Source organism: Zonotrichia albicollis, chromosome Z (assembly GCF_047830755.1).
Source record: "Zonotrichia albicollis isolate bZonAlb1 chromosome Z, bZonAlb1.hap1, whole genome shotgun sequence".
Classification (NCBI taxonomy): Eukaryota; Metazoa; Chordata; class Aves; order Passeriformes; family Passerellidae; genus Zonotrichia; species Zonotrichia albicollis.
Window position 1 is genome coordinate 61825953 of NC_133860.1, and position 25267 is coordinate 61851219.

The 25267-nt window shown below is 42.0% G+C and overlaps 2 protein-coding genes across 5 annotated transcripts in view; one reads left to right on the forward strand and one right to left on the reverse strand.

Moving 5' to 3' along the window:
- Positions 1–2717: 2717 nt before the first annotated feature.
- NIPSNAP3A (nipsnap homolog 3A) overlaps positions 2718–25267 on the reverse strand; it is a 53746-nt gene continuing 31196 nt past the window's right edge. The window contains exons 1-7 of one of the 2 annotated variants that reach the window (XM_074533401.1): positions 11676–11774; positions 9029–9294; positions 7602–7726; positions 5940–6101; positions 4240–4389; positions 3755–3841; positions 2718–3644 (exon numbers count right to left, since the gene is read on the reverse strand). In XM_074533401.1, the coding sequence (XP_074389502.1) occupies positions 3568–3644; positions 3755–3841; positions 4240–4389; positions 5940–6101; positions 7602–7726; positions 9029–9294; positions 11676–11759 (951 nt within the window). In that variant the 5' untranslated portion in view covers positions 11760–11774 and the 3' untranslated portion in view covers positions 2718–3567. Of the gene's footprint in view, positions 3645–3754; positions 3842–4239; positions 4390–5939; positions 6102–7601; positions 7727–9028; positions 9295–11675; positions 11775–25267 lie in introns of those variants that run through there. The other variant, XM_074533400.1, reaches the window with a different exon arrangement.
- Positions 11220–25267, forward strand: part of PSD3 (pleckstrin and Sec7 domain containing 3) — a 139180-nt gene continuing 125132 nt past the window's right edge. For 2 of the 3 annotated variants that reach the window (XM_026792921.2, XM_074533396.1), the window contains exon 1: positions 11290–11530. In XM_026792921.2, the coding sequence (XP_026648722.2) occupies positions 11305–11530 (226 nt within the window). In that variant the 5' untranslated portion in view covers positions 11290–11304. Of the gene's footprint in view, positions 11531–25267 lie in introns of all 3 variants that reach the window. The other variant, XM_074533398.1, reaches the window with a different exon arrangement.

Genomic DNA, 25267 nt, shown 5'->3' on the forward strand with positions numbered 1-25267 from the left:
CTGGTTTTCACAAGTGTAATTTTTGCATTTGCTATTTCTAGGAGCACTGCTAGGAGCTTTTAGTTTTGACTGTTTTTTTGTTCTTAACTTTGATGTGTAAGATTTCAGTAGCTCTAGAAACAAGTATGGAGTTGATATACTATTTTCAGGTAAATGAGGAGATGCAAGATATTAAGGTAAGTGCTACATTAAACTTAAAGTTAGTAAATGAAGAGGTCTCTAGCAAGTGATTGGTTAACTGTACAAAGCATAACAAACTTCTCTTTATGTTTAAATCCCAACTCAAGTACCTGCCTCTGAATTTTTATTACACATATGCAAGTTGATGATGGTTCCTCCTTGCTAAAAACACCCTATACACTCATTTGATTTTGAACAGCAGTTTACAAATGAAAGCAGAATAATGGTGAGATTGCTCAAGGATAAACTGATACTAAAATGTTGTCTGCTACTGCCTATAGTATCACCATCAACCAAGTTCCAGTATCTAACCAATTCCTGAAGTTACACTCATCAGGAAAATTCTTCCTGAATATAAGAAGTTAATTAGAATTTCACAGAATCACAGAATATGCTGATTTAGAAGAGACCCTAAAGGATCACCTGATCCCATTTCTGTCCCTGCACAACATCATCCACAAGAATCACACCATATGCTTAAGAGCATTGTCCAAATGCTTCCTGATCTCTGTCAGGCTGGGTGCTGTGATCTTTTCTGTGGAGAGCCTGTTAGAGTGCCCAGCCACACTCTGGGTGAAGAATCCTTTTCTAATAATATCCAGCCTGAACCTCCCCTGACACAATTTCAGACCATTCTCTGAGGTCCTGTCACTGGGTGACAGAGAGACAAAATCAGTGCCTGCCCCTCCGCTTCCCCTCAGGAGGAAGTTGTAACTTTCATGGGGTCTCTCCTCAGTCTCCTCCAGGCTGAACCAACACAGGGACCTCAGTTGCTCCTCATTCAGCTTTCCCTCAGGGTCCTTCGCCATCTGTGTTGCCCCTCTCTAATGGCTTCATTTTTTTTTTTTTTTTTTTTACATTGTAATGACGCCTTATGAAAAATAAAAAAGCTAAAATCCTATATCTGTAATCCTGCAATTCTTTAGTGTATGAACTCCACATAGAGTATTAGCTACTGTTTTCCCATTTTGGTCAGACAAAGCAATTCCTCTTCAGGCCCAGGAATCAAGGACAGCTTACTTTCTCAGGTCCTAAGAAATGTAAACAAAAGTGAGTTGCTGGGAGCAAACTTTGGGGTAAGTTACTTCATTACCTAGAGCTGTAATTGGAAGATTAAGCCCCAGTCTGCAAATGGACCAAACTTAAAAAAGTATGAAAGCCCATGACCCATTGTCCATTTCTGGGTGTAGCCCCTGGTGGCAGCGGGGGGCAGCTTCATCTGCCTGAAATGTATCTTGAAGGCCCTTCGATAAACATAACTGCTTTTTGTTCTCCTTAATTTTGTCTGGCCTCTGTTTTTAGGTGGTCCCAAAAGACACCAGTGGCACCCAAACCTGCCCCCAGCACTGAAGGTGAGGCTGCCCCAGAGCAGAGCAGGACAATCCCCTCCCTTGCCCAGCTGTGATGCTGTGCCTGATGCACCCCAGGACAGGACAGAGCTGGCCCTCCTGGCTGCCAGGGCACTGCTGACTCACGTTCAACTTGCCACAGACCAGGACCCCCAGGGCCCACTCCTGCTGCTTTCTAACATCTTTTCCTCCAGCCTGTCTGTACAGCCAGAGTTGCCCTGCCCCAGGTGCAGAATCTGGCACTTTGAACTTCATGTGGTTGATGATTGCCTAGGCCTCTTAATTTCCAGGGTTTTCTGTTTTGACCTAGTGTCCAGCTGGCACCTCAGGATAAAGGACACCTCTAACATCTTGAATGTTCTCTACTCCCAGTGCTGGTGTTACAGAAATTAGTTTTAATTAAAAAAACAGAAAAACAATGAACCAAACAAAAAACCCCAGTAAAATAATTCTTGCATTCAAATTTTTTTTTTAAAAAGTGTCTTTTTAACTCTCTCTCCCCATTTTTCAGCCCATATTTTTTAGTTGAAACAAAAAAAATCTTCCTTTGAAAGAACTGTTGTAAGGCAATGCTCTGAACAAAATAGGGTTCATCAGCTCTTGGTACCTTCAAGGTTGATTTGTGAAATGTAAGACGGGGGTCTCTGAAGTAGTGTTTGTTCCGCCCTGAGAATGCTAAACATGGCTTTGTTGGAGGGAGCAGTGTATGAGGACATGGATATGGCAGCTGGGACCTGTTACACTCCCTTAACTACAGCAGCCACATCCCATGTTCCCACCTGGGACACAAGCATAATGGCCCAGAGCTTGCTTTAGTGCTTTCTGTGAGATCTTAATGAACTTTAAAGCAACAATAATCATAGGCAACCTGCACTAAGACACTTCAGTTCTCAATTGCTCACTGCAGATCCATGATTAACATGTAGAAAATCCTCCCAAGTGCTCTGCAATTTATAGTCAATACCTATAAATTGCAGAAGAGGGTGCTCTGTACCACTGTATACAAATAGAAGTTTGACTTCTTAGCCCATGTGCCCTCTGCCCTACTGCCATTCACTCTTACCAGCTTACTGGTTCTAAAGCAATTTGTTGTTGACTGAAAACGAAGACCTGCAAAATGAATACTGTACTTGGAAAATGGAATTTAATCATTTCATAGTTAAAATTAGTAAGAGCTTGAGCCATAAATACTAAGAATTAATGCTTAATGCTCATTTATTTAGCTTTCAACAGTCTGACAAAAAGTATTTCGAAGAATGACAGTACATGTAAATCAGTTGAGTCTGATGACACAATTGAACAAGAAGGGCTAATCACCTATAGCACCTTAAACAAATAATAAAATATCCAAGCCAAAGCTTGTGTGGATAACTCACAGTTTTGAGGCAGTGTTTGATGAACAGAAAAAGAAAAGACTGAAATGAGCCATAACAAGTTATTATGTAAAAAGTTTCATGGCAGAACTCATTAGGATACACTACCTAATCAGCCCCACTGTTACATTTAAGTGCACTTCCAGCAACGCTGATATTGTACATTGCTCAGAATTAATATAAAGTGAGAAGTCTGATTAAAACATAATTTGTTAAGATACATGTGGGAGCTTTCCTTCTTAAAACTGTATGGAATAACTAAGACGTGAAATTATAAGAGGCATCAAAGTATGTTATAAAAATTATACCATCCCTGGCTGGAATGCTGGACAGGAGCACTTAACTTTCTCAGTTTGGCAAGTGATTTAGCTATGCAAAAAATCATGAAGAACTTAAGGATTAAAATAGAAGGTTGGTAATGCATGGTTTACATCATGATATGGCTCAAGTTGTTTGTCCTGGAGAGGTAGGAACATCACCATAAACTTCTGTTTAACAATTGGTGTCAGAGTGCTGATTTACACTGCCAGTGGATCAGCATTTTGCATCCATTTTTTGTCATCTGAAGAACAGCTCATCTCATAAGGGTATGGGGGTCCATGTCACTTGCTGACAGCGCTTCCATCTTGTCTCTTCTGCCGTCAGTTACATCCTTTAGAAGAAGGTTACTTCAGTGGTGAGCATTGCACAGGAATCAGAAGCACATTTTGCTGGGACTCCAAGAATCTGACACTGTCGCGCACTAAAATTAAATCCATGTTTAATTAGGACAATATTCCAATGAAAGGTAATACTTTTCTCAGCATGCATGCAGGTAACACAAGTGAGTTCTCTAGATTCATCATGTCTTACCAGCTGCCACAACTCTGGCATCTTCATGGGCACTGTGTCTTCCTGCTGCCCGCTGATCTGGGCTCTCGTTCCACCATAGTACATGGACTGAGAAAGTACAAATAAACTCAGCTGAGCATTACTATGCTGCAATACAACACGGTACTCTAAGTCCCGGCAATCTGCCTTCATCTGTTACAGGCAGTGCAGCTATCAGAAACAATTCTCCAGGCATGCCAGTGGTGGGATGATCTTTCACTGAGCCGTTGCATGGTTTGACTTTATTATCAGAGAGTCTTTTAATATCTGAGAGTATTTTAAGATTGGGGCAACTGGCTCAAGTCTATAACCCAATACACAACGCTGGGTTCAAGGACAGTTTACAGGACTTCAGTGATCCACACCAACATTTTCAGCAAGCTGGCCAATCCTGATCCAGGATGGTGGCTTGCTCCTCTCCTCTGCCCCCTCCTATGCCAAAGTTTGTATCAGAAATTGATGCGTACCTCTGTTAAGTAATCCATATTCTGTGTGGAAAACACCGATCAGCTTGGTATATCCTGTGTTGATGTGAGCATTGATTGCAGCACGAAATGCTTCACCCCACAATGCTGGCCCACCAGGCTTCATCTGGAAAGTAACCCATTCATACACACCTAGAAGAAAAGGCAAACACTACCACAAGGAAGGAAATACAAATCAATACAGCAGATCTTGAACCATGTCTCATGGCCACGGTGTATTTGCTGTGAGACTGTATAACGTTTCACTGTCATTTGGGGACATCAGGAAACTGCCCTTTCCTCCCAACAAGCACAAGAACTCACACCTTCCAGAGGCTCACAAGAGCTCAAGCTCACTAACAGCAGTTAGTTCAAGTGTCGGTCTAAGTACCAGGGCCCTGAAGAACAGAAGGCTTCCCACAAAGCCCAACTTTGCAATTTTCAATGCTGCATGGAGATTTTGGGATATTCGGACTACTTTGCAGATACCACAAATGCTCATACTTGTTAGAGGTATTTGGGTGTCTGCTTGAGCAATGCTGGGTGTCTTTTCTAAGACTGGAGATGTTTTCTGCCATTGAAGTGGTTTATGACATTACATTATGACATTATGACTTCTGGCAGTTATCACAGTAAGATCTGACAGCATAACCAAAAGAGCAGGACCAGTTTAGCACCTCTGCTGTGCCAAGCATCTCCTTTATTTGTAGAGAAATGTTGTAATTCACCAAAAAACCTCCAGTCCCGCTAAAAGTTACTTGTCTTCTTTCTGTTCAGGAAGTTACTTCAGATCACAGTTGTTGACACAGTAATAGAAAGCCAGACACTTGCTAGTTGGCAGCGTCTGGTGTCACTCTCCAGCAACAGGCTGGAGATAAACTGTAACAGTGTTTCAAGTTGTCTCTCCAGATTTTAGAGAAAACTGTTTCAAATTCAACAGCAACAGCATAAAATTCCAAATCCTGAATAAAGGAAATAAAGAACAAAGATTACTGTAGTTATACATGTGCTCAGGGCTGAAGCAAGTCTGCTCCCTGTCACTTCATGCAAGAAAGCCTGCCAGTATCCCATGAACTGGGGAACAGGCAAAAGTACTAACATCAAATTTGCTACAGAGAGAATTAAAGTACAAAGAGACATGACTTCTACACCTAACCTGTGATTGTTACAAAAAGGGGCGTAAGGAAGAACTGCAGAACCACAGCTCAGTCAGTCTCACCTCTGTACCTGGCAACATCAAGGAGCAGATCCTTGTTTGACTTTCACGTATCTTTAAAGAAGTAGGAAATTTTTTAAACTTTATGTGAAAGAAGCAGTATCAAAGCAAATTGATAAGAGGAAAATCTCTGTGAAAGAGAACAGCAGTTACCCAGGAAATGCCTTCTCACTGATGGACAGACACAGGAAGTCTGGGATGGCCACTCTGACCACTACTACGGCACTGCCATTTTGCATATTCATTTAGCAAGTCACCATCCTGATCATTAAGAACCTTGATGATCAGTCAGCTATTGATGTATGTTAGTGTAAAATCCTTCCAAAAAACTATCCCCTGTTGTGTTATGTCACCTTTTCCACATGGGTGCACATACATGCATTTGTTATGTAAAGGGTCATAAAACTGTGCAATACCTGGTTTAAACTTTAAGCCATTTTCTGTTAGTGTTGATAGCTTTAATCAGTAAAAGAAAAGATAAGCTCACCCCCTTCCTTTGGAGGCTTCCCAAGCTGACACCAGGGCACCAGATAAGCAACCTCATTGTGCTGCTTCTCTACCAAGGGGAGAGCTGCAGAGATGAACTTTCCCTGCCAGTCTTTGTCATTTGCTAGTGCATGCCGGACTGCTGTTCTGTGGGCAAAATTATCTGTAAGGAAGGAAAAAATATCATGAAAAAATGCACATGATATCACATCAGACTCAATCAAAATGTATAATTGCAAGAAGGCAAACTACACTTAACTAATTTTGAAACTGATATTTTTAGACATCATATTAGCTCAAGCAGATGTGGTAAGTTTCCTTTAAATTCTGCAAAACTTCCTTTAAAATCTGCTTTAGCTCTCAGATTAAAATGGATTCAAGCCAAATGGAATTTTCCGAGAAGGTTTACAAAAGAGTTAAAGTAAGTTAAGCAAGTTTACTGTTTAAAAAGATTTACACATAGCAATTGCAGGGACTACTAGATGTGGCAACAGTTACCAAGGATAAGATTTGGAGAAAGCACAGTGGATATGGAAATGAAGTGGAAAAAAATCAGAAGTAAGAGTCTATCAAGAAAAAAATTAATAAATGTGCTTTGGCTTATATAAAGTGACATTAAAAGTGTAGAAATAATGTTTGTGTGTTCAGTTACGTAAAAAGATGTTAAATGCCCAAAAGCTAAACCATTTCTTTTTTTTTTCCTTTTTCTTAATGGAAAGCAAATCCACTTAATTAAGAGTGTGAATTTCAAGTGCTTAGGCTGCAGTGGCATCTTAAGCAATATATTTATGCAAACAGCCCCCAATATTACAAAAGAAAAATCTAGCATATGAGGATGGGAAGAACTTTGAGAAATATCAGTATCTTGGGACTAAGAGGTAAATATAGAAATTATGTAAGCAGGGATCTGATGAATCAAGGAGGAAGGATGTTGTAAACTTTGTTCATTTCTCAGATCATAGTGTGGTCTCGGGGTGGGGGGAGGAGCCACCACAATTAGACTGGAAAACACTGTTAGGAAACAAAAGATATAGGTTTTCTCTTAGTTTTGCATTTTAAAGGTTTCCCATAGATTTTTTTTTAAATTTAAAGATAGTCACATTAGCCAAGAATAAAATGTTCTGAGAAGCAGGAGAATTTATAAATGCAAGTGAACTCAAAATATTGACAAATGAATGGTCCTCTCTTGAAGGAAAAGAAAGATATGGCTGCCCAGGCCATGAAAAATGTGAAGGTACTCAATGTATTTTTTTGCCTTGGTCTGCACTGGCAAGTGCTCCAGCCAGACCATGCAAGTCACAGAAGGCAAAGGCAGGGGCTGTGAGAATGAAGAACCACCTGCTGTAGGAAAAATCCAGGTCTGAGACTATCCCAGGAACGTGAAGGTGCACAAATCAACGGAACTTAATGGGATACATTCATGGGTCCCCAGGAAACTGTCAGAGGAAGTGGCTAAGCCACAATTCATTGTATTTGACAAGCTGTGGCAGCCCATTTTTAAAAACAAACATAAGAAGAGCTGCAGAACTACAGCTTGGTCAGTCTCACCTCTGTGCCTGGCAAGATCAAGGCGCAGATCCTTATGGAAACTATGCCAAGGCTCATGGAAGGCCATGAGGTGATTGGTGACAGCCAATATGGCTTCACTAAGGGCCAATTGTACCTGATTCATTTTGGCCTTCTGCAATGGAGTTACAGCTTTGGTGGATGAAGGAAGGATGAAGGATGACATCAGAGGAGCTGACAACGATGATCCAAGCACTCAAGCACCTCTCCTGTGAAGAAAGGCTGGAAGAGTTTGGGCTATTCAGCCTGAAGAAGAGAAGGTTCCAGGAAGACCTTACAGCAGCATTCCAGCACTTAAAGGGAGCCTATAAGAGAGCTGGAGAGGCACTTTTTATGAGGGCATGTAGTGACAGGACAAGAGGGAATGGCTTTAAACTGACAAAGGGTAGACTTAGAATCACAGGATGGTTTGAATTGGAAGGAACCTCTAAACATCACCTAGTTTCAAGCCCCTGGCAACGTGAGGGGACACCAGCCACACAGAGCTCCATCCAGCCCAGCCTTAAATACCTTCTGGCATGGAGAAATGTTTAGATAAGATATAATGCATAAACTCTTTACTGTGAGAATGCTGAGGCACTGGAGCAGATTGCTCAGAGAAGCTGTGGATGCCCTATCCCTGGAAGTGTTAGAGGTCAGGCTGGAGGTGGCCCTGAGCAACATGGCTGAGAGGAACCAAACAATTCTTCGATTCCAGGATTCAGCCCTCCAAAACAAAAGGGGTGATCCTTTAATCTAAACAGGTACTGTGGCCACACTGGACTTCAACGAGCACATTGTATCAATGTGTAGATACAACTGGACTGCAGCAGGCGCTCAAGGGGAATTATACACAAGTATCACTTGTGTATTTGGGGACTTCAAGTATCCCTTCGCTTGGGCTCCACAAAAAATACAGCCAGCACGCCTAGTTTATAGCATAATAGTAGTTTTTTTGGCTTACCTGTACCTTCCATGTCAGCACCAACTCCAACAAGAAAAAAAGTTCATCATACTGTAAAAACCATATTGCTAGCAAGATTAAAGTTGCAACAAAAACACTCTGCATGCCTGAGAAGTCAGACCTGGTGGAGAAGCCAGACCTGGCTTCCTACCTCAGAACAGGCCCACTGCACAAGGAGGTTAAGCATGCAAAGTGCATGCTCACTTTTTTTTGGGAGTGACTGGTACTCTGAGCTAAAATACAAGAACTATTATACATGCATATAAACACACACAGACTACATACGTGTGTGTATTTCCTATTCTCCATTAGCTTCAAAAGTTTCAAGACATTGGTGGAACTGACCCTAAGTGAAAAATATTTACCATGAATGAAACACTCTGCCACAGTTCCTCTATCAGACCTGTTTTGAACAGAGAGTGCTGCTCAAGAACATCTGTAACTTTCTCATCCCAACATGTCAAAGTTGTCCTGACAAGTTCTGATGTGTTCCCGTCACTAGTGAGTACAGGAGCAATGTTTTGGGGGCACCTCCTTACAATGAGAGCAACCAGGAAAAGGCAGGTAAGCATTCCCCTCACCTTCTTGCCGAGGAGACAGGGGACACAGAGGGAGCAGAGCGGTGCGAAGGGACGCTGACCGTACCGTACTTCCAAATGTGCAGCACCTTGTTCATGGCTCCCAGCTCCGAGTACCAGAACCCCACCAGCTCCGAGTGGGCAGTGCGAAAGTGAAAGTACTTGCTGACCATTTCCAAAAATTCCTTCATCTTCGCTGGCTTAATATCATATGTGCGAATTTCGTAGAAAATGCCATTATTCTGTCTGGGCCCTGTAGCAAGGCGTACCTGAAAGAAAATAGTAAGAAAAAATAGTAAAAATCATTCTCAAGCTAGAAAGTTGTATTCTGTCTAATTTTTTTTAATTAGTGCAATACTGCAGAAGCATCTGTTACTGCAGGTTGGGAGAGGGGTATTTTACTTCACAACATCCGCTACAAAAGAAGTACCTTTTCAGACTTTGCTTTGGAAGTAGCTCCAATGTGCATTGTTTGCTGCCACTCCTTTTGACAATGGCTGTAATGTGTCTTTCTTTTGATACACTCAACTGTTTAATTATTAGCTCATAACAAAGCAGAATTCTCCTTTTCTCAACCTCTTCTTCAGCAAGTCAGCAGCAAGATGCATTTGGCAAAAAACATTATTCAAAAGCAAGGCTGCTGAGATGCCACCAAAGAGGAAGCAACACCAATATCTGTCTGTGGTGCACTTACCCAACCAACTCACGCTACTGCATCGTGTTTTTCCACTGACAACCACATACCAGTACTGGCAAATTACATATTATTGGCAAATGAAAGAAGAAGATACCAACACTTAAGAAAGAGTGACTCTTTCCAACAAAAGATTGCTTAAGTTCACATCCTAGCCTTTTATTGGCTGCTTCCCAAAGGCTGATCAAGAACAGTTTTTCTGTTCATATTAGACAAAACTCTTTGGGAGTCCCAGACTAAGTTACTATTGCAGTTGCCTCAATAACCCGGAAGATGCTACTCACCCCTCAAATAAAACCTGAAAAATTAGGGCCAAAACACAGCTTTGGCCTTAGCCCATGTTTGCACAGAGGCAGCTACAGGATGGATTTTGGACATGTCCTATTTCACGTGAATCTGCAGACATGAGCACCATGCAACTCAAGCCACAGAACAGAATTGTTTATGTTTAAAAATTACTTTAAGATCATCCTATCCACTGTGAATCCAGATGTGCCACATCCACTACTAAACCATATCCTCAAGCAACAAATCTACCTGTTTGCAAACACTTCCAGGGGTGGTGACTCCACCACTCCTCTGTTTCAGTGCTTTACAACCCTTTCAGTGAATAAATTTCTCCTAATCTCCAATCTACACCTCTCCTGGTTTAGGCAATTTGAGGCTGCTTCCTCTAATTCTGTCACTTGTTACCTGGGAGAAGAGCCTGACCCCCTCAGCTGCCTGCACCTTCCGAATACAGAAGGTGAAAAACAAAGGCTTTGTTTCTCAATGGCCCTTTGCACTATGACACATCCAGTATTGGCTTCCATGAGTCACAGCTCCTTGGGGCTGTCATAAACCTTCGCAGGATTCTGATTGAGTATGGAGCCTGCAGGAGAGACCCATTCCACACTGGATTTCTGTGGGAAATGAGAGGCCCTGAAGGTTTCTCCTGCTTAGACAGGCATTGGGATACTACAGGACCACTTTTGTACCAGAGAAGGGCAATGGAGCTGGTGAAGGGTCTGGAGTACAAGTCCTGTGAGGAGGAGCTGAGGGAACCGGGGGTGTTTAGCCTGGTGAAAAGAGGCTCAGGGGCGACCTTATCACTCTCTACAACTCCCTGACAGGAGGCTGTAACCAGCTGGGGGTCGGCATCTTCTTGCAAGCTGACGACACTGACAAGGTAAGAGGGCATAGCCTCAAGAGACAGCGGGAAAGGTTCAGATTGGGCATCAAGAAGAAATTCTTTACAGACGGGGTGATGGGACATCGGAATGGGTTGCCAAGGGACGTGGTGGAGTCGCCGTCCCCCGAGGTGTTTAAGGAAAGGCTGGACGTGACGCTTGGTGCCACGGTCTGGTTCACAGGGCGGTGCTGCTGGAGCACAGCACTGTGGGCTGGACTCACTGATCCCAGCAGCCTTTTCCCACCGAATCGATCCCGTCACCCGGGGGTGGATCCCAAAGGCCCCCACGCGACAGCGACAGGCCCCGCGCGGGGAACGGCCCCGCCCGCCCCCGCCGCTACCTGAGGGCCGGCGCGCGGCAGGGCCTGGCGGACGGCGGCGGCGAGCGGGCGGCGGAGCAGCGCCGGAGGCAGCATGGCGGGCACGGCCGGGACACGGACACACAGACACAGGCACAGGCACAGGCACAGACACCGCCTGCCGTGGGGGCGGCACGGGGGGCGGCACAGCCGCTGGGACCGCCCTGCCGCCCGGCCCGCCGCCTGCGCGCCGCGGCGCCGGTGGGCGGGCTGGGGGCGGGCGGAGCGACGTGCGGAAGGCGTAGCTGTGGTGGTTTTCAGCTCAGCAGGAGATGAAGCAGGTCGGTGCTTAGCTTCCCTCTGCCCCTCCCTTTCCCACATCGGTGGAATGCGGAGAAGAATCGAATTAAAACTTGTGTGTTGACATAAGAAGAGGTTAATTATTGAAATAACAACAACATCAAGCGCCCCAGTGCAGTTGCTCACCCCCAGTGCCTCAGCCAGACCCCCTGTCCGAAAGCAGATGATCCGCCCTCGCAGGTTACTGCCCCCAGCTCGAATAGCCGGCATGACGTACTGTGTGTGGGACATCCCTTTGGTCAGTTCGGGTCACCTGCCCCGGCCATGCTCCCTCCCACTGCCATCTGCATGCCGCCTCCTTGGCGGAGCATCAGAGAGGGGGTGAAAAAAATATCCTTGACGTAGGATAAACACGACTTGGCAAAATACCAAACCATCAGTATGTTATCAACAGCACTCTTATTCCAAATCCAAAACACAGCCCTGTAATAGCTACTGAGGAAAAATTAACTCTACCTTAGCTGTAACTAGGGGCAACAGCTGAGAATTGCTCGTTTAAATTATCCTGCACGGGTGCCTGAAATGTGTTATCTGTGCCTCTGCCCGTGCACCTGAATACAAAAGTATCCTAGCTGCTTGAGGAGACCTGTTCCTCACAGGCTGCCCTGGGGCAAATCACTCAGTAAAATCACCCACACCCCAGTTTGACCAAACTTCAAACTGATCACACTGATCCTCCTTTGTAGAATCAAACTTAAAATGGTGCAGATACAAATCCTCATCAGCAGTAGTTTCCGTAAGAAAGTCGCATGGCAGTCTTCTGTGGCATTCTTTAGGATGAAACCAGAGGTGCCAGCAGTAACAGCAACAGGAACTCCCACCTGGTTACAGCTCTGGGCCCAGTTGCATACTTCTTCCAACCTCACAGTTACCAAGGGATGAGATTTGTTGCCGAGCCTGTATCTTTGCAAGGCCAAATATTGACTAAGATGAACATAAAGATAAAATTTCTTCTGTTATCAGTGCCCTCTAAAGTTCTACCTTGGGAGACAAATCAGCTTCTAGCAAAGGATACCTTATGGAAGACTACCTAAATTTACAAGTCATCTTTTATGATTCCTATTAATAGGGGCAGTACTTTCCTTCTTCTACACCAAATAATTGATTTTGAAGGTGTCTGCATGGAATTAAATGTGATAAGAACAATTACAAATTCATGCCTATGGAGCTTTCATGCTTTTTCTCACAATGAACAAATTTTCATTTTGTTAAAGACAAATTCAGGAAGAAAGATTGTCTAAATTAAAATATGATTGAAAAAGTTGTTTTAACATATTAAAAGAATATTGTGGAAAGAATGAAGCATCTACATTGTGTATATGTTATGTGTTGTTTTGCAAGTGGTTGCATTTGTTACAATTTTTTGCAATATAGCATGAAATGTCTCAGAGTTTCTACAGCAGAATCACATAATCACAGAATGACATGAAGTGTGATTACTGACACAGTTATTGCCACTTTAAAATTGGTTTAACAGGGAAGGTTTCTTTTTCATTTAGGAAAATTGTGTTTCAGCTAAAGACAAAGAATGAGATGGCAAATTCCAAAATATTTAAACTTCTCCATTGTTTTCTCATTGTGTGGTTGAAGTGATGCTCTTCATAACTATGTTGTGGTGGAATATTCCTTCACATTTTTAAGAGATTTTATTTTTATTGTTTGAACATTTTCTGTGTTTGCTTTCTCATCAGTTAAGTTCACACAAGCCAGGATTTGAAGTGAGTAGTGATAAAAAGCAGGTTTTGTTCTTGCTAACTTGAATAGTCAAGGAGAAGCTTCAGTTTTATATTTATTTTTGTGTAGTTGGGGAATAGAAATGTGATCATGATTTTCGTAACTGAGCATAACAGTTCAAAACAGTGCAGAGTTAAAATGTACAAAACTGCACTGGAATTCAATGAAGGTCTGAAATGATTCCATGAAACAAGTCAGTGAATGATTTTACACAGCAAGCAAGTTTGAGAAAACTGCAGTCAAGGAAGTGACTAAGAAAAAATTTGTTGAGAAGAGTTCTTTCAGCTCTGCGATTTTGCCTGGAATTTGAGTTTGCTATACTTCCTGGTATTTTCTCATTCATATTCTTCTAGAAGTCCGTGGGTATCTCTATCTTTCTATGTGGATGAAGAGAGATGATTGTAGCTCCAACTCCTGTCAGCCACTCAAAAGGCTGTCTACCGATACACAGAACGGTGAATAGGAACTGTGCTTCACACACAGCTCACAGATGGCACTAAACATCTGGGAATGACAGTGTTAATCTTGTGGAAGAACTCCTACTGAATAGTATCCTGGTTTTGATGAGATGTTTTTAGTTTGGTTGTGAATTCATGAATCATGTGCTATGCTCAATTTATGTAGCTGTGACTGACAGAGCTGCCCAAGCACAAGAGGTTTATTTAAAATTTTTCTTTCTATTGGAAGCCAAGGCTCCATGGAGATAAAATGTAAGAAGGTGATTTGTGCACGTTGTAATCCCTGCATGAAACATTTTCATCCATTCTCTTTTTCCCAGGGAACAGGAAACACTCTTAATCTCATCTGTATATGTCTTATGAATGTGGGGCAAGGTGTGGGAAGGGGTTAGATTCCATATGAGATGGGGGTAATGGAAAAAAGGTACCAAAAGGTTCAATGCTTTCAAAAGCATCTTAAACTTCCTTTGTGATATTTGCTTAAATGCAAAGTAACTCAGAGTTTTGGAAAAGGAGGAAGAACAATACCTGTTCCTTAGCTAGGGGGATGTTCCCATTTGCTTCCAGCAAATCATAGCTTCCAGTTTGCTATTGCATGAATGATAAAACAAGGACGTTTCCTTCTATTTCTCCATAAATCTTTCAGCTTGAGTTCCTTTCTCAGAAAGGCAGTTTTCAAAAGTACATGGTATAAATAAAAGGGTGTGTATATATATATATATATATATATATATATATACACACATGGTATATATAAAAGGGTATAATGCACCATGCCTTTTCTTTCAGTAGCAGTAGGGTTTCCATTATGTAGTGCCGTGCTGCTCGTAGGCTTGACAAAGGAGTCCAGCAAGCTTGTTTAGGTTGTTAGACACAGGCTTTTTGCTGTTAGGTTTTCACAAATCTCTCATACTGAGTGCTTCCCTTCCTCTCTCTCAATCTCCTGCTTTGTGAGCAAGCAACAAGTGGTTTCCTGCTATGCACACAAGGCAACATTCCTGAATGTAATGCAGCCTCTTGGTATGTTCCCAGTAGGCCAGAACATGTAAATATCCTCTGGTTTCCATTCGCTCAGCTGTTCCATATGAAAATGTGCATAACAACTTAGTAAATTTGCTATTTTCTTCCCTGGCTTTCCTAGCCAGTATGCATTCCTCCTCTCATTAAAACAATCTGTATTGTGTATAAATATTTATTGTGTAGAACTGATTAGAATGCCTGAAAGAACAAATGTCATCTTCGTGTTTAGCAGGGGTAAGAGTCACGTCAGCGTTCTTTGTACCTAGGGCCTGGGGACATGGGTGAACCAGAGTCATATGCAAGTGCCCTACCAGGCCGTGAATGAGCACAGAAAAAATGGGTTCCATGTTGTTGCTTTGCTGGAGAAGGCAGCAGGACAACCATGTACCCCTTTGTCTCTCTGAGAAGCCTGTCTGTGTTGCTCCCTCTGGAATTATCCACTCCACACCCTATGTGCTGAGATTTAACACATTCCCTGACCACGCTCAGGAGCGTGACATGGAGTCTGACGTTCCCTGGCATGGAGCCCATCAGCTCTTTTGGCCTGGCTGAGAGACTGTCTTCCAGAGCTGCACAGCTGAAAGAAAAAGGCAGAACAGGTGCTCATGGCTATGTGGAAGGGAATTAACAAGCTGCTTCATACAACCTGTTTTTTTTTTTGAACACTTAAGTCTGATGTTTGTCATCACAACACTTTGTGTCAATGCTTGTATCAAATCTTGGAGGAGATAAATTCTACTCTATCAAAATGCTCTCTGCTCATCTTTCGAGTAGCCGTAGTGCAAACCTGGTAGCAGGCCGCTATGTCCATTTGAATTATGCTCAAAAGAAAACATTCATATGTTCCCTGTTCTTTTTTTAGAAGGCCTGTTTCTTACACACTTTATTAATGGATTCTTCCTTTCTTTTTATTTCCTGGGAAATCTGTAAAAATTTAATGATTCCAGAAGAAGGACATGATTCCAGTTAAAGACAACACACACAGAGAAATCCTCTATTTGTTTTTGTACAAATGGTTTTATCTAAAACTTCTGAATTATACGTATTAAAAAACTCTTCCCTGTCAACAGGCCAAAAATATTACAATATTAAAAAATAGTATTAATTGTTTATGCTTATTGTTTGATCATTCTAATGGCAGTTTCTCCTCTCAGAATATCTACTTGGCCTTTGCAAATGATATTTTTAAAAGCTGAGGGTGAAATATTCCTTTCAGTAATTCCATTTTTAGTTAATTGGGAAAAACGAATGCTCTGCTTGCATGTCTTCACAGATGGGATGACATAAGGTAGCTTCTCACACTATAGATATTTAAAGCACAATGCAGCTGAATACTTGGAGGCCTTTGCCACAAAGAGCATTGAAAGGATTCAACATGAGACAGAGGCTTAACATGAAGAAGACCTAGCTGGTTGACTTTTTACTTCACAGGTACTTACTAGATCAATTAACATTTTTCCCCAATAAAATTAAGATCCTAATTATGCTGATAAATCACCTAGATCCTCTCTCCTTAGTTAAAACTCTCGACAGGCTTCTCTTACTTGCTTCTCCTTTATGTGTATGACAAGATTTCTTCTGGAAGCAGAAAACTCTAGGATTTAGTCAAAGTTGCACTTGTATTCTTCTTGTCTCATATGCAGCACCAACATACACACTGAGACAAGGTATTTCTATTTCTTTATTCTAGTTTGTGCAAAGTGTGAGCTAGGTGGTGACCCCCAAAAGGCTGGCTCCCCAGTCATCAAAAGTTTTCACAATTGTACAATTTAGCAAACAAAGAAATCACAGTTCATTGGCTACAAGTTACACAGTTCTCTTATTAATTAGTATTATGCCTTCTACTGGTTAAATTATTATCTCTCTTGTCATAATAATTAGTTCACATGCACAGATTTCTTTTCTTTTGAGTCCGTAGGTTTGTTTAGCTCATGGGCTGTCAGTCGGTGGTCCAGATCTCCCTCTGCCAGAATTACTTTTTACTAGTTGGAGCTGGTCTCAGCAGAGTTGCTGTGTTTCCTTTATTAGTTTCTTCCTTATCTTAGGAGTCAAGCCAAAAGTCCCTGTGGCATATAAATTCTGCTTTGTTTTTGTCCACTATCAGTGGTACATCCTTCTCCCCAAGCTTTGTTAACCTCCCACTAGCTCTGAAATTACTGAAGCGTGTTAAGCTTTAAACCTTAACAAGGCAGTTGTACCAACAAGTAATTTGTCTTTCTACTCCTGGACATCATTCTGAACCCATATTCTCTTGAAAAAAAAGAAGATGGCAGCTAAATATTGTTTTATGACAGGCTCTAACATCTCTTGTATGAAAGCAGGTAAGGCCAGGTACCACAGATCATTATTTCAGGGCCACTCTACCATTCTTTGGTTCCATGTTCTTCTGTCTCCTACACAGAGATCTGGCCATATTTGACTTGGGAGAAAGCCGGAGTGGTTTCAGCTGAGGAACAATATTGTGCCTCCTCACCTCCGAATCTTTCTGAGGCCTTATGTCATAGAGGAATCAAGCAAAAATGCCCCTTGCCTCAGATTTTTATAAAGGAAGGGAGAGTCCAGTGTAAGGCAGATGGCAGGACAAGGCACCTTCTTACCTTGCTGTGTCATGCCAGGCTCAGCCCGTAGGTGGAGGAGAGACACAGTCCTTTGCCGGCATAACAAGTGTGTGCGGGAAGAGTGTGACTGACCCTTGCGCTGCCCCAAGTCTAAGGACAGCACTGCTCATTTACTGTGAGACTCATCAAGCTGGGTGGAGATCCACCAGTGCTGGCACATAAAAAGCATCTCATTTTTAGAGATTTTGTTCTTTATTTCTTTTTCTGTGACCCACTGTAATACCCGTAATGCTACTTATGAGACTGACCCATGCAGCCTGCAGCGAAAGTCCCAATGCCTATGTTAATGAAGGAACTCCCTGATGGCTGCACTTGGCCTCCTAGAGGCCAGTCTTCTCCTAGAAGATTTTTTAAAAATGAAAAACCAAAAATAGTGAGATTTCTAAGCAAGGTTTAATAACTCCAGAAGCTCACCTCTTCTAATTAATGATGTATTGCTTAGACCTACATTTCTTTCTTGTAGAAAAGCAGTCCTTGTCCCACTTGCCTGGAAAAGTTATTACTTTTTCCACTCTCTGTAAATAACCTCTTTCAAGGCTTCCCTTGCCTGAAGTTGCATTGAAATGAACACTGATAATAGGAGTCTGTTTCTGCCTTGGTTCCTTTCCCCTCAAGGCTTAAAAAACTTGCTTTTCTTGGTGTTGCAAGATGGGAGGTTCCCTGCTGTACATCTCTTGCCAAAATTCAGGAGGCACTACTGATCTTTAGGGTAATGAGCTGCAGGTTGGTGCTAATCATACAGGACAAATCTGCAGCAGTACTTGTCAACTACCTCAGCATCTATCCAGCATGGTGCCAGCCCTGTCTCTGTCCTTGTGATCTGCATGCTTGTGCAATGGGCAGAGCTGAAGGCTGAACTACTTCATCTACTTCATCTACCTGTGAGTGAGCTATGGTTAACACAGGTTAAACATGCTGAGCTGGGTATAGCTCAGTTAAATAACCTGATGGGGTCAGAGGATGGAGACTGGGAGCAGAACAGACAAGTTCTGCCACCATGCTCCTCAAAGCAGTCCCTAGAGTGGTACTAAGCAGAGGAGCTGAGATTAAACCTCAGCACTCCTGCTACCACACAGGAGTGGCTGTAGTGCAATGAGTGGACGTGCAATGTGAATAATGTTTGCAAGTGGGCTTAACTCACCTGGGGATTGTTAATTTACATCAGTGCCCACTCCCTTTATAAAAAAATACAGGCTACATTTTTCTTGCTTACATCTACTTACGTGGGATATATTCTTTCAATAAAAAGTTGAATGAAGTTAGTGTCTTTTAATACGCCCACACTATTTCAGAAAATGCTCTGAAATGGTGTTCTCTGTGAATGCTACTGAAGAGACCTGTCTCTTAGAATTTAATGTGTTAAACCCAGAACAAATCAAATCCTTCATCTTTTAGGTTTGGAAATGTGTATGAAGCTTTGATACAGAGTCTCTCAGCTAGCATGACTAAGGGAAAGTGATTTTATGGAAAGTTCCAGTCTGGAGAAAAAAGTCTCATCAGTAAGTGTTTTTAGTGATTCAATGTAGATCTCTCCTACAGTGAAACAAGAATAAAAACAACCACCTACACTAGAAAGGATTCTGTTAATTGTAATCAGCTTGTAGGAAGGAATACACCTATTATGGAGAGAATCCTCCCAGCAGGCTTGGACGGCTTGATATTGGGAAACTCATGGGTCACTGCAATGTTAGGCAAATTGGTTTAATCATTCACTTGGAGAGCTTCAAATATCAATACTTACCCAGGGGGTTCCTGGTATTCTGAAGTCCTGAACTTCCCCTTGTTTACTTGGAAGCTACTGACATCCCAATGGTTTGATGTAGTCATCTTGAAGAACTTTGATCATTTTAAAAACACCTGGAGTATTTTACAAAAAAATTGAAATAACTTCTAAAAGAGGACACCTGTCTACCTGGAAGTGTTTCGTAACAGTGAGGTCTTCTACCAGAATTTACAACATCTGCACAATCTCCAGCTTTAAATTACTTTGGCCATCCTTTGCTCAGTAAAGCAAGTTGTTATTTCTAGAGCTGTCTGTCAAGTGAAGGAGCTGTGAACTGGGATTCAATTTGACAGACAGACTGGCAACAGCAGAACCTGAGTTTGAATCTAGGTATTTCTAGCTCCATGTCCCCAAAAATTTATAGTCTACAAGCCCAGAACATTTTCTTCACACTTGGTAGCTCCAGTAATCACTGCTCAGGCCTAATGAGAAGTCAACTGTTGCATTTTTGCTTTATCTGGCTGCTAGGCCTGTCTCAATGCAAACAAGTTACACAGGCAGCAAGACTTACAAGGAATGCTGAACAAAAGCCAGGGTTGTTTTAATTTAGAGAAGAGGTAACTTGGGGGTCATACGATCCTTGTTCATGTAATTACAGGAGTGCTTCAGGAGAGAAAGGTATAATCTGTTCTCTCTCCTGGATAAGATAAATGCAGCTGGCTGAAATTACAGGAAGGGAAATTTAGATTAGATGTTTTCCACTTGTTAAGATAGTGACACATTTGAAAAGATTACATGGGAGAAAGAAGGATATCCAGGCCTAAAAATAACAGGGATGGTTAAATTGGTGTTCATGCATTCACACAGCTGTTATGGACTAGATTAGCATCTTTATCCTGTGAAATATGGACTACAGAGGAACAGTCCATGAGATGTACATGGCCCATGCAGCTTGCAAGGGCAATGGGAAAACAATCTAAAGATACCCCTCAGTCTGCACCTAGCCCCCTACCTCTGCCCCCTACTCTGAGGCATTATTTGACATTTTGGGACCAAAAATACCAGTTTGTAAAACCTTGGTCAACACTTTGGCGAAATGCTGAGTAGTTTACCCATGTGTTGCCATCCTTGTTAATCACCCTCAGATCCTGTAATGTTTAATGGTTTGTAGCCTTTTCTTTTCCAACTAAAGAAAGTTGTGACATTTTTGAACTACTTGACTTTCCAGGTTTCCCCCATACATCTTTCTAAGATAAGTGAAGTGTTGACTTCTGTGAGAAAGTAACTTGTATTTATAGCTAAAGATTTTTACAGTGGTTTGATAACAGACAGCTACTGCCAAGAACCAGTCCTTTTTCTCTGAGCCTTCTACATTTTGAGTGACTACCAAAAGGATGTTTCAAGATTAAACATTGCAATGCATCTCTGCCCTCTATATGCCATGAAGAATTTCTTGCTGGGATGGATGCAGACTTGGGAAAGGGTGAAAAAAGCTGAATGCTGTGCCATAACTCAGCTCTGCTGACCTTTTCATTATTTTTTATCTGTGATGTTGGGGCAGCAACTCAGGTGTTCAACAAGCAGCTGTCCTTTAGTAACCAGGAGCTCTTCCCTCTACTAGCTAAGAGAATGAAGGAATCCTCTACTTAGAGCAGGCAGGATTTGAAAGGGACCAATTGAGGTGCTAGTGTTGAAACACTAAATTATGGCCTTGTTTGCTTGCTGACAGGGCACATGTATCACAAGGAACTTCTGCCAATGGTAACATTTTGTAAAGTCTGTCTTCCTACAGATTCACTCTTTTGGGCATATCTTTTACACTTTTGTCAGTATTTCCCATCTCCTATTTGTGTTGTGCTGGATCCCTTTGGCAGGGAAAAAGATACATAGATGAGTAAATCTCTGGCCAATACTGATTGCTGCCCAAAGATATGTACTTCTCCCCGTCTTTGCCTTGGAACAAGTATAAATAAAGTGCTGATTTCCATTAAAATAATTTTCCATGAGACCTCTGTCCTACATTTGTTTGAAATTAGCTAACCAGTTCAAAAATGCTATGGGAAGCAGACAGATGAACAAACAGATAACAGGTTGCATAACCCCATAAGCTTTTGTTTTCTCAGAAAACCCAGCTAAAACAAGAACTGTTAAATCAAATTGTTGCTGTCTGTGTGTGGGTCAAGTTAGGCACTCAAGAGAAAGCCTGTGCCTCAAGAACCATGAATCCAGCAGACTCCTTGGGGGAACACACACTATATGAATATGCTTATATTTTAATATTTATAGGTTTTGGTTGAGGTTTTTTTGTGTGTCTTTGGTGAATATAAATTTCCTGTCCAGGCTGAATTGCGGTTCAGTGTTCAGCAGTGCTCTCAGTACAGCTTCAGGAGACTGTGGGCAAAGGAGATGAGGACACCCTTGTGGCTGAAGGGCAGGATTGAGTGCAGAGGACTGGGATTGGTCCCATCTGTGATGATGCCTTCTTTTGGGATTAGCGGGAGAAGCTAGGGCAGTGGGTATTAGGCTATGGTGGGAGGGCAACCACAGAACCTCAGTACCAAGTATTTCCTTCCAGGGCACCTTTATTGGCTTCCTTGTCATTAACATTTTAGAACTTGAACATCAACTTCTAAAAAGTATCACTTAGATTGAACTGTGAAGTTTTTGGGTAAAGAACAATGCTAGCAAGCATTTTGTTGGTACACAGTACTTACATTAATAGTTTTGGGTGGTCTGTACTGTACCTTATTTACTGCAACATGCTCTAGTCTTCAAAAGCATTGCACTGTGTTCCTTTTCAGGATGGCTTTCATCCTCCACTGCACTCTAATCATAAGAGTTTTCCCCATAGTTGTCCAGTATACCACAGCTATCCCATTTGAAATACATAGTGCCGTATCCTAAAGATGACTCCACTCCATAAATGGAGTTTTTGACTGGTGATTTGTCTTGTCTTAAAGAATATCTTGGTGGCTTGAGATCCATTAGTTGTAGGTAGAGTTGTGTGGTGTGTATACTACAATCTGCCAGGTCCTTTATGGGCTCTGATCTATAGGAAAACCCATGACTGTGGTGGCTGTTATGGCAGATTGTATCCCTCTGTTCACTTCTATTACCTTCCTCTGCTGGATCTGCAGCCACATACTTAAGCCAGATTAAAATGCTGGAGTCTTGTAAAGTAGTGCTTGGATCCCAGAGATCTTTTGACTTCATTGATTTCAAACATGGCTTCCTAAAGAGTATAAAAGTCCTTTGACAATATTTTTTGCCAGGTTACCTCAGTGCACATAGCACAATGAGTCTTTCCATGTATTTGAATGTTTCATGTCAGAAGTAACCCTTGTTGAGATACTTGCAAGTCCTCAGGCTGCATCAAGTGCAGCTGTATGGCTTGAGGTCCATAGCCTCAATACAAATATTACCTTTGTGATGTACATGTTCCATTCAAAAAATGCATTCCCTGCAGGAAATGCAGGGAGAATGCAGGAAATGCAAAAACAATTCCTGTCATGCCACCAGATGATTTGGTAGTTGTGTGTCATCATAAGCCTGCAGTGTTTGTTTTCTTTAGAGATCAAAGCCATTATTTAAGTAAGTTACTTCAGCAATAATCACATTCCCATAATGGGAAGTAGAAGGAATTTCCATTGTACTCTTGGCTTTTGCTAACATCCATTGCAAAACTGTTTGCTTTTTATAGGTGTATCTAAAGAACTGCTGGATGAGTTCTTTGGAAAAGCTGAGCCTTTGTATTTTACCTACAGAAAAAACAGTGATCTTCTCTTGGTATCAAGGGAGACACTAACATATTTACAAATACTGACTTGCAAAGAGAGACAAAAATCTTCCATCCAGTTCAGAAAATCCTCTCAAATTCAAATCCAAGAAGTGAGATTTATTAAAATCTCAGCTCACTGTTTGAAAGGTTTTCCCCATTCAAGAAGGGGGATGAAGGGACAAACCTGAGTGCCTCAGGAATATAATTCTCTTCTTTTTCCATGCAGTTCCAACAAGCCTAGGCAACCTAGGGAAATTCAGGCCCTCCCTGACATTTCATTCCACACAGCTCACTCCTGAAGCAGCTGGGGTGGCTGGCTATTTTGTGGCCACTACAAATGTAGATGCATTTAACACAGTTCAGCTAAAAATGTGAATGTGGATCTAAGATCTTTGGGTCCTGGATTTATAAAGTAGTGGTGTGTCTGTCTAGTTTAATGTATGTGACTACCTGCAGTGGGACTGAACTGTTTATTTAGTGGGGACTGGGAGGCGCCTGGCTGAGAGACATTTGGTTTATTGCCATGCAAAGAGCAGCCTTTTCATATGGAGTGTAACACTCCCATGCATCTGTGGTTTGATCGGGTCATTTAACTTCACTACTTTGGTTGTTTCATCTGAGAAGTCAGATTGCTAGGACTTGCATTTTTGACACGTGGTGCTGGAGGATTAACTCATGAGTGTGCACTCTGGACTTCAGACAAGCTTGAAAAACTTTAATGAAGATTGCTTGTCCTGTACTTGAACACACTTGCACACAGCCTTATCCTGAGCACAGCTGACTGTTTGCTACTAGTATGTAAGGCAGTAAAGGCTGAATGTGTTCAGTAGGATTGGAATCAGACTAAAAATTTACTTTTAAGACAGCCATTGAAAATCCAAAGTTTAGGAAGAACCAAGAGAGACTCCAATGGCTGAGGCAAGCAGGGATAGCTTTCCACTGATTCCAGCAGGCTTTGAATGAAGTCTGTATCTCCCACAACTGCTCAGTAGTTATCATTCCTCACCAAACATACTACTTCATCTTCTGCTTCTCTCTGAAAACAGGAATCCAGGAAGTTCTTCAAGTCAGAAGAGACTATTTCTGATGTCAAGAAAAGGGAAGAAAAGAGCATGTTGCTTCTGTACCTAGCTATCAAATCTTGCATTCTAATTAGAATACATATAAATGGGGAAAAATGTGAAAGATTGGAACACATACTCGTGGAACTGAGCAGATTTTTTTTTCCCTTGGAAAAAAGGGAATTTGATTGATCTTGAGATAATTAGGGAGTTGTAAGTCTGGCTTGATGGAATTGTAAGAAGTCAATATGGCAGTGGATGAAAATAATCAAGATTTTGCAAACAAAATAAATAAGGATTTTTGAATTTGAGGAAGTCAGGAGCAGCACATTGTTCCACCTATAGGTGCTGCATCCAAATGGTTGTGGTGGGTGATAAGAACCAATAAATGATAGGCAAGGCCCACCAACACCCTTGGTTGTTCACATAAAACTTGCTTTGGAGGAAATTGAATCTCCATGCTAGAGTATTGCATTGCCCATTCCATGCCTTCTACATTTCTGGTGAGGATTTTCTGGAAATAAGGGGAAGGGAGAGATAGATGCTGTATAGCAGCTACTCTGAATTTTAGTGCAAGCATCTAGGGTGCAGAGGAAGATACATGCAATAGTGAAAACTAATGCTGCAGGCCATAGCACAGGAGCAGGTAAAAGCTGCTTTACTCGGTGGTGGAAGAGTAAGGCTGAAGCAAAGAGTAGGGGGAGCAAAGGTGACAAGAGCAACTTATTTGAGGGGAAAAAAGGTAGGAAAAAAAAGTTGAAATGCAAAATGATGCTCCTTGGCTAGAGCATTCTGTCTGCAAAGGATATGCCTGGTTACATGTGGCATTTGGCACAACTGCAAAATGGTAGGAACAAATGAGAGTGGAGCGGGTAGGAACTTCGTACATCTTTCCCGCTGCTTCAAGTAATATGAAATGTTAAGTTTGTGCCCTTGTCTCATTGATGAAGTGTTGGCTCTAGGCCATCATCAGGGAGGTAATTAACAATTACCTGGGGAAAGAGCAATACTAATAAGATAAATGATTGCTAAGGAGATAGGGAGTGTGAGTTTTGGGATATATGGCAATGGGGCTGAGACTCTTCACCAATAGGGCAGCAGTGCTACAGAGCAGGAGACCAGTGGGACTGAGAGCTCCAGTGTTGGGGTATGGGTTTGAGTGCTGTAGCAGCCAGGGCTATAAGGAGCAAGAGGTGGAGTTTGGTTATGAGGAAATTAGGTGGTACAGGAGACAGTGGACATTTAGAAGATGCATGCTGACATTGATGTTTGGAGAGGGTAGAGACAGAGATGAGAAGTTTGAAAGAAGGTCTGGTGGAAATTGAA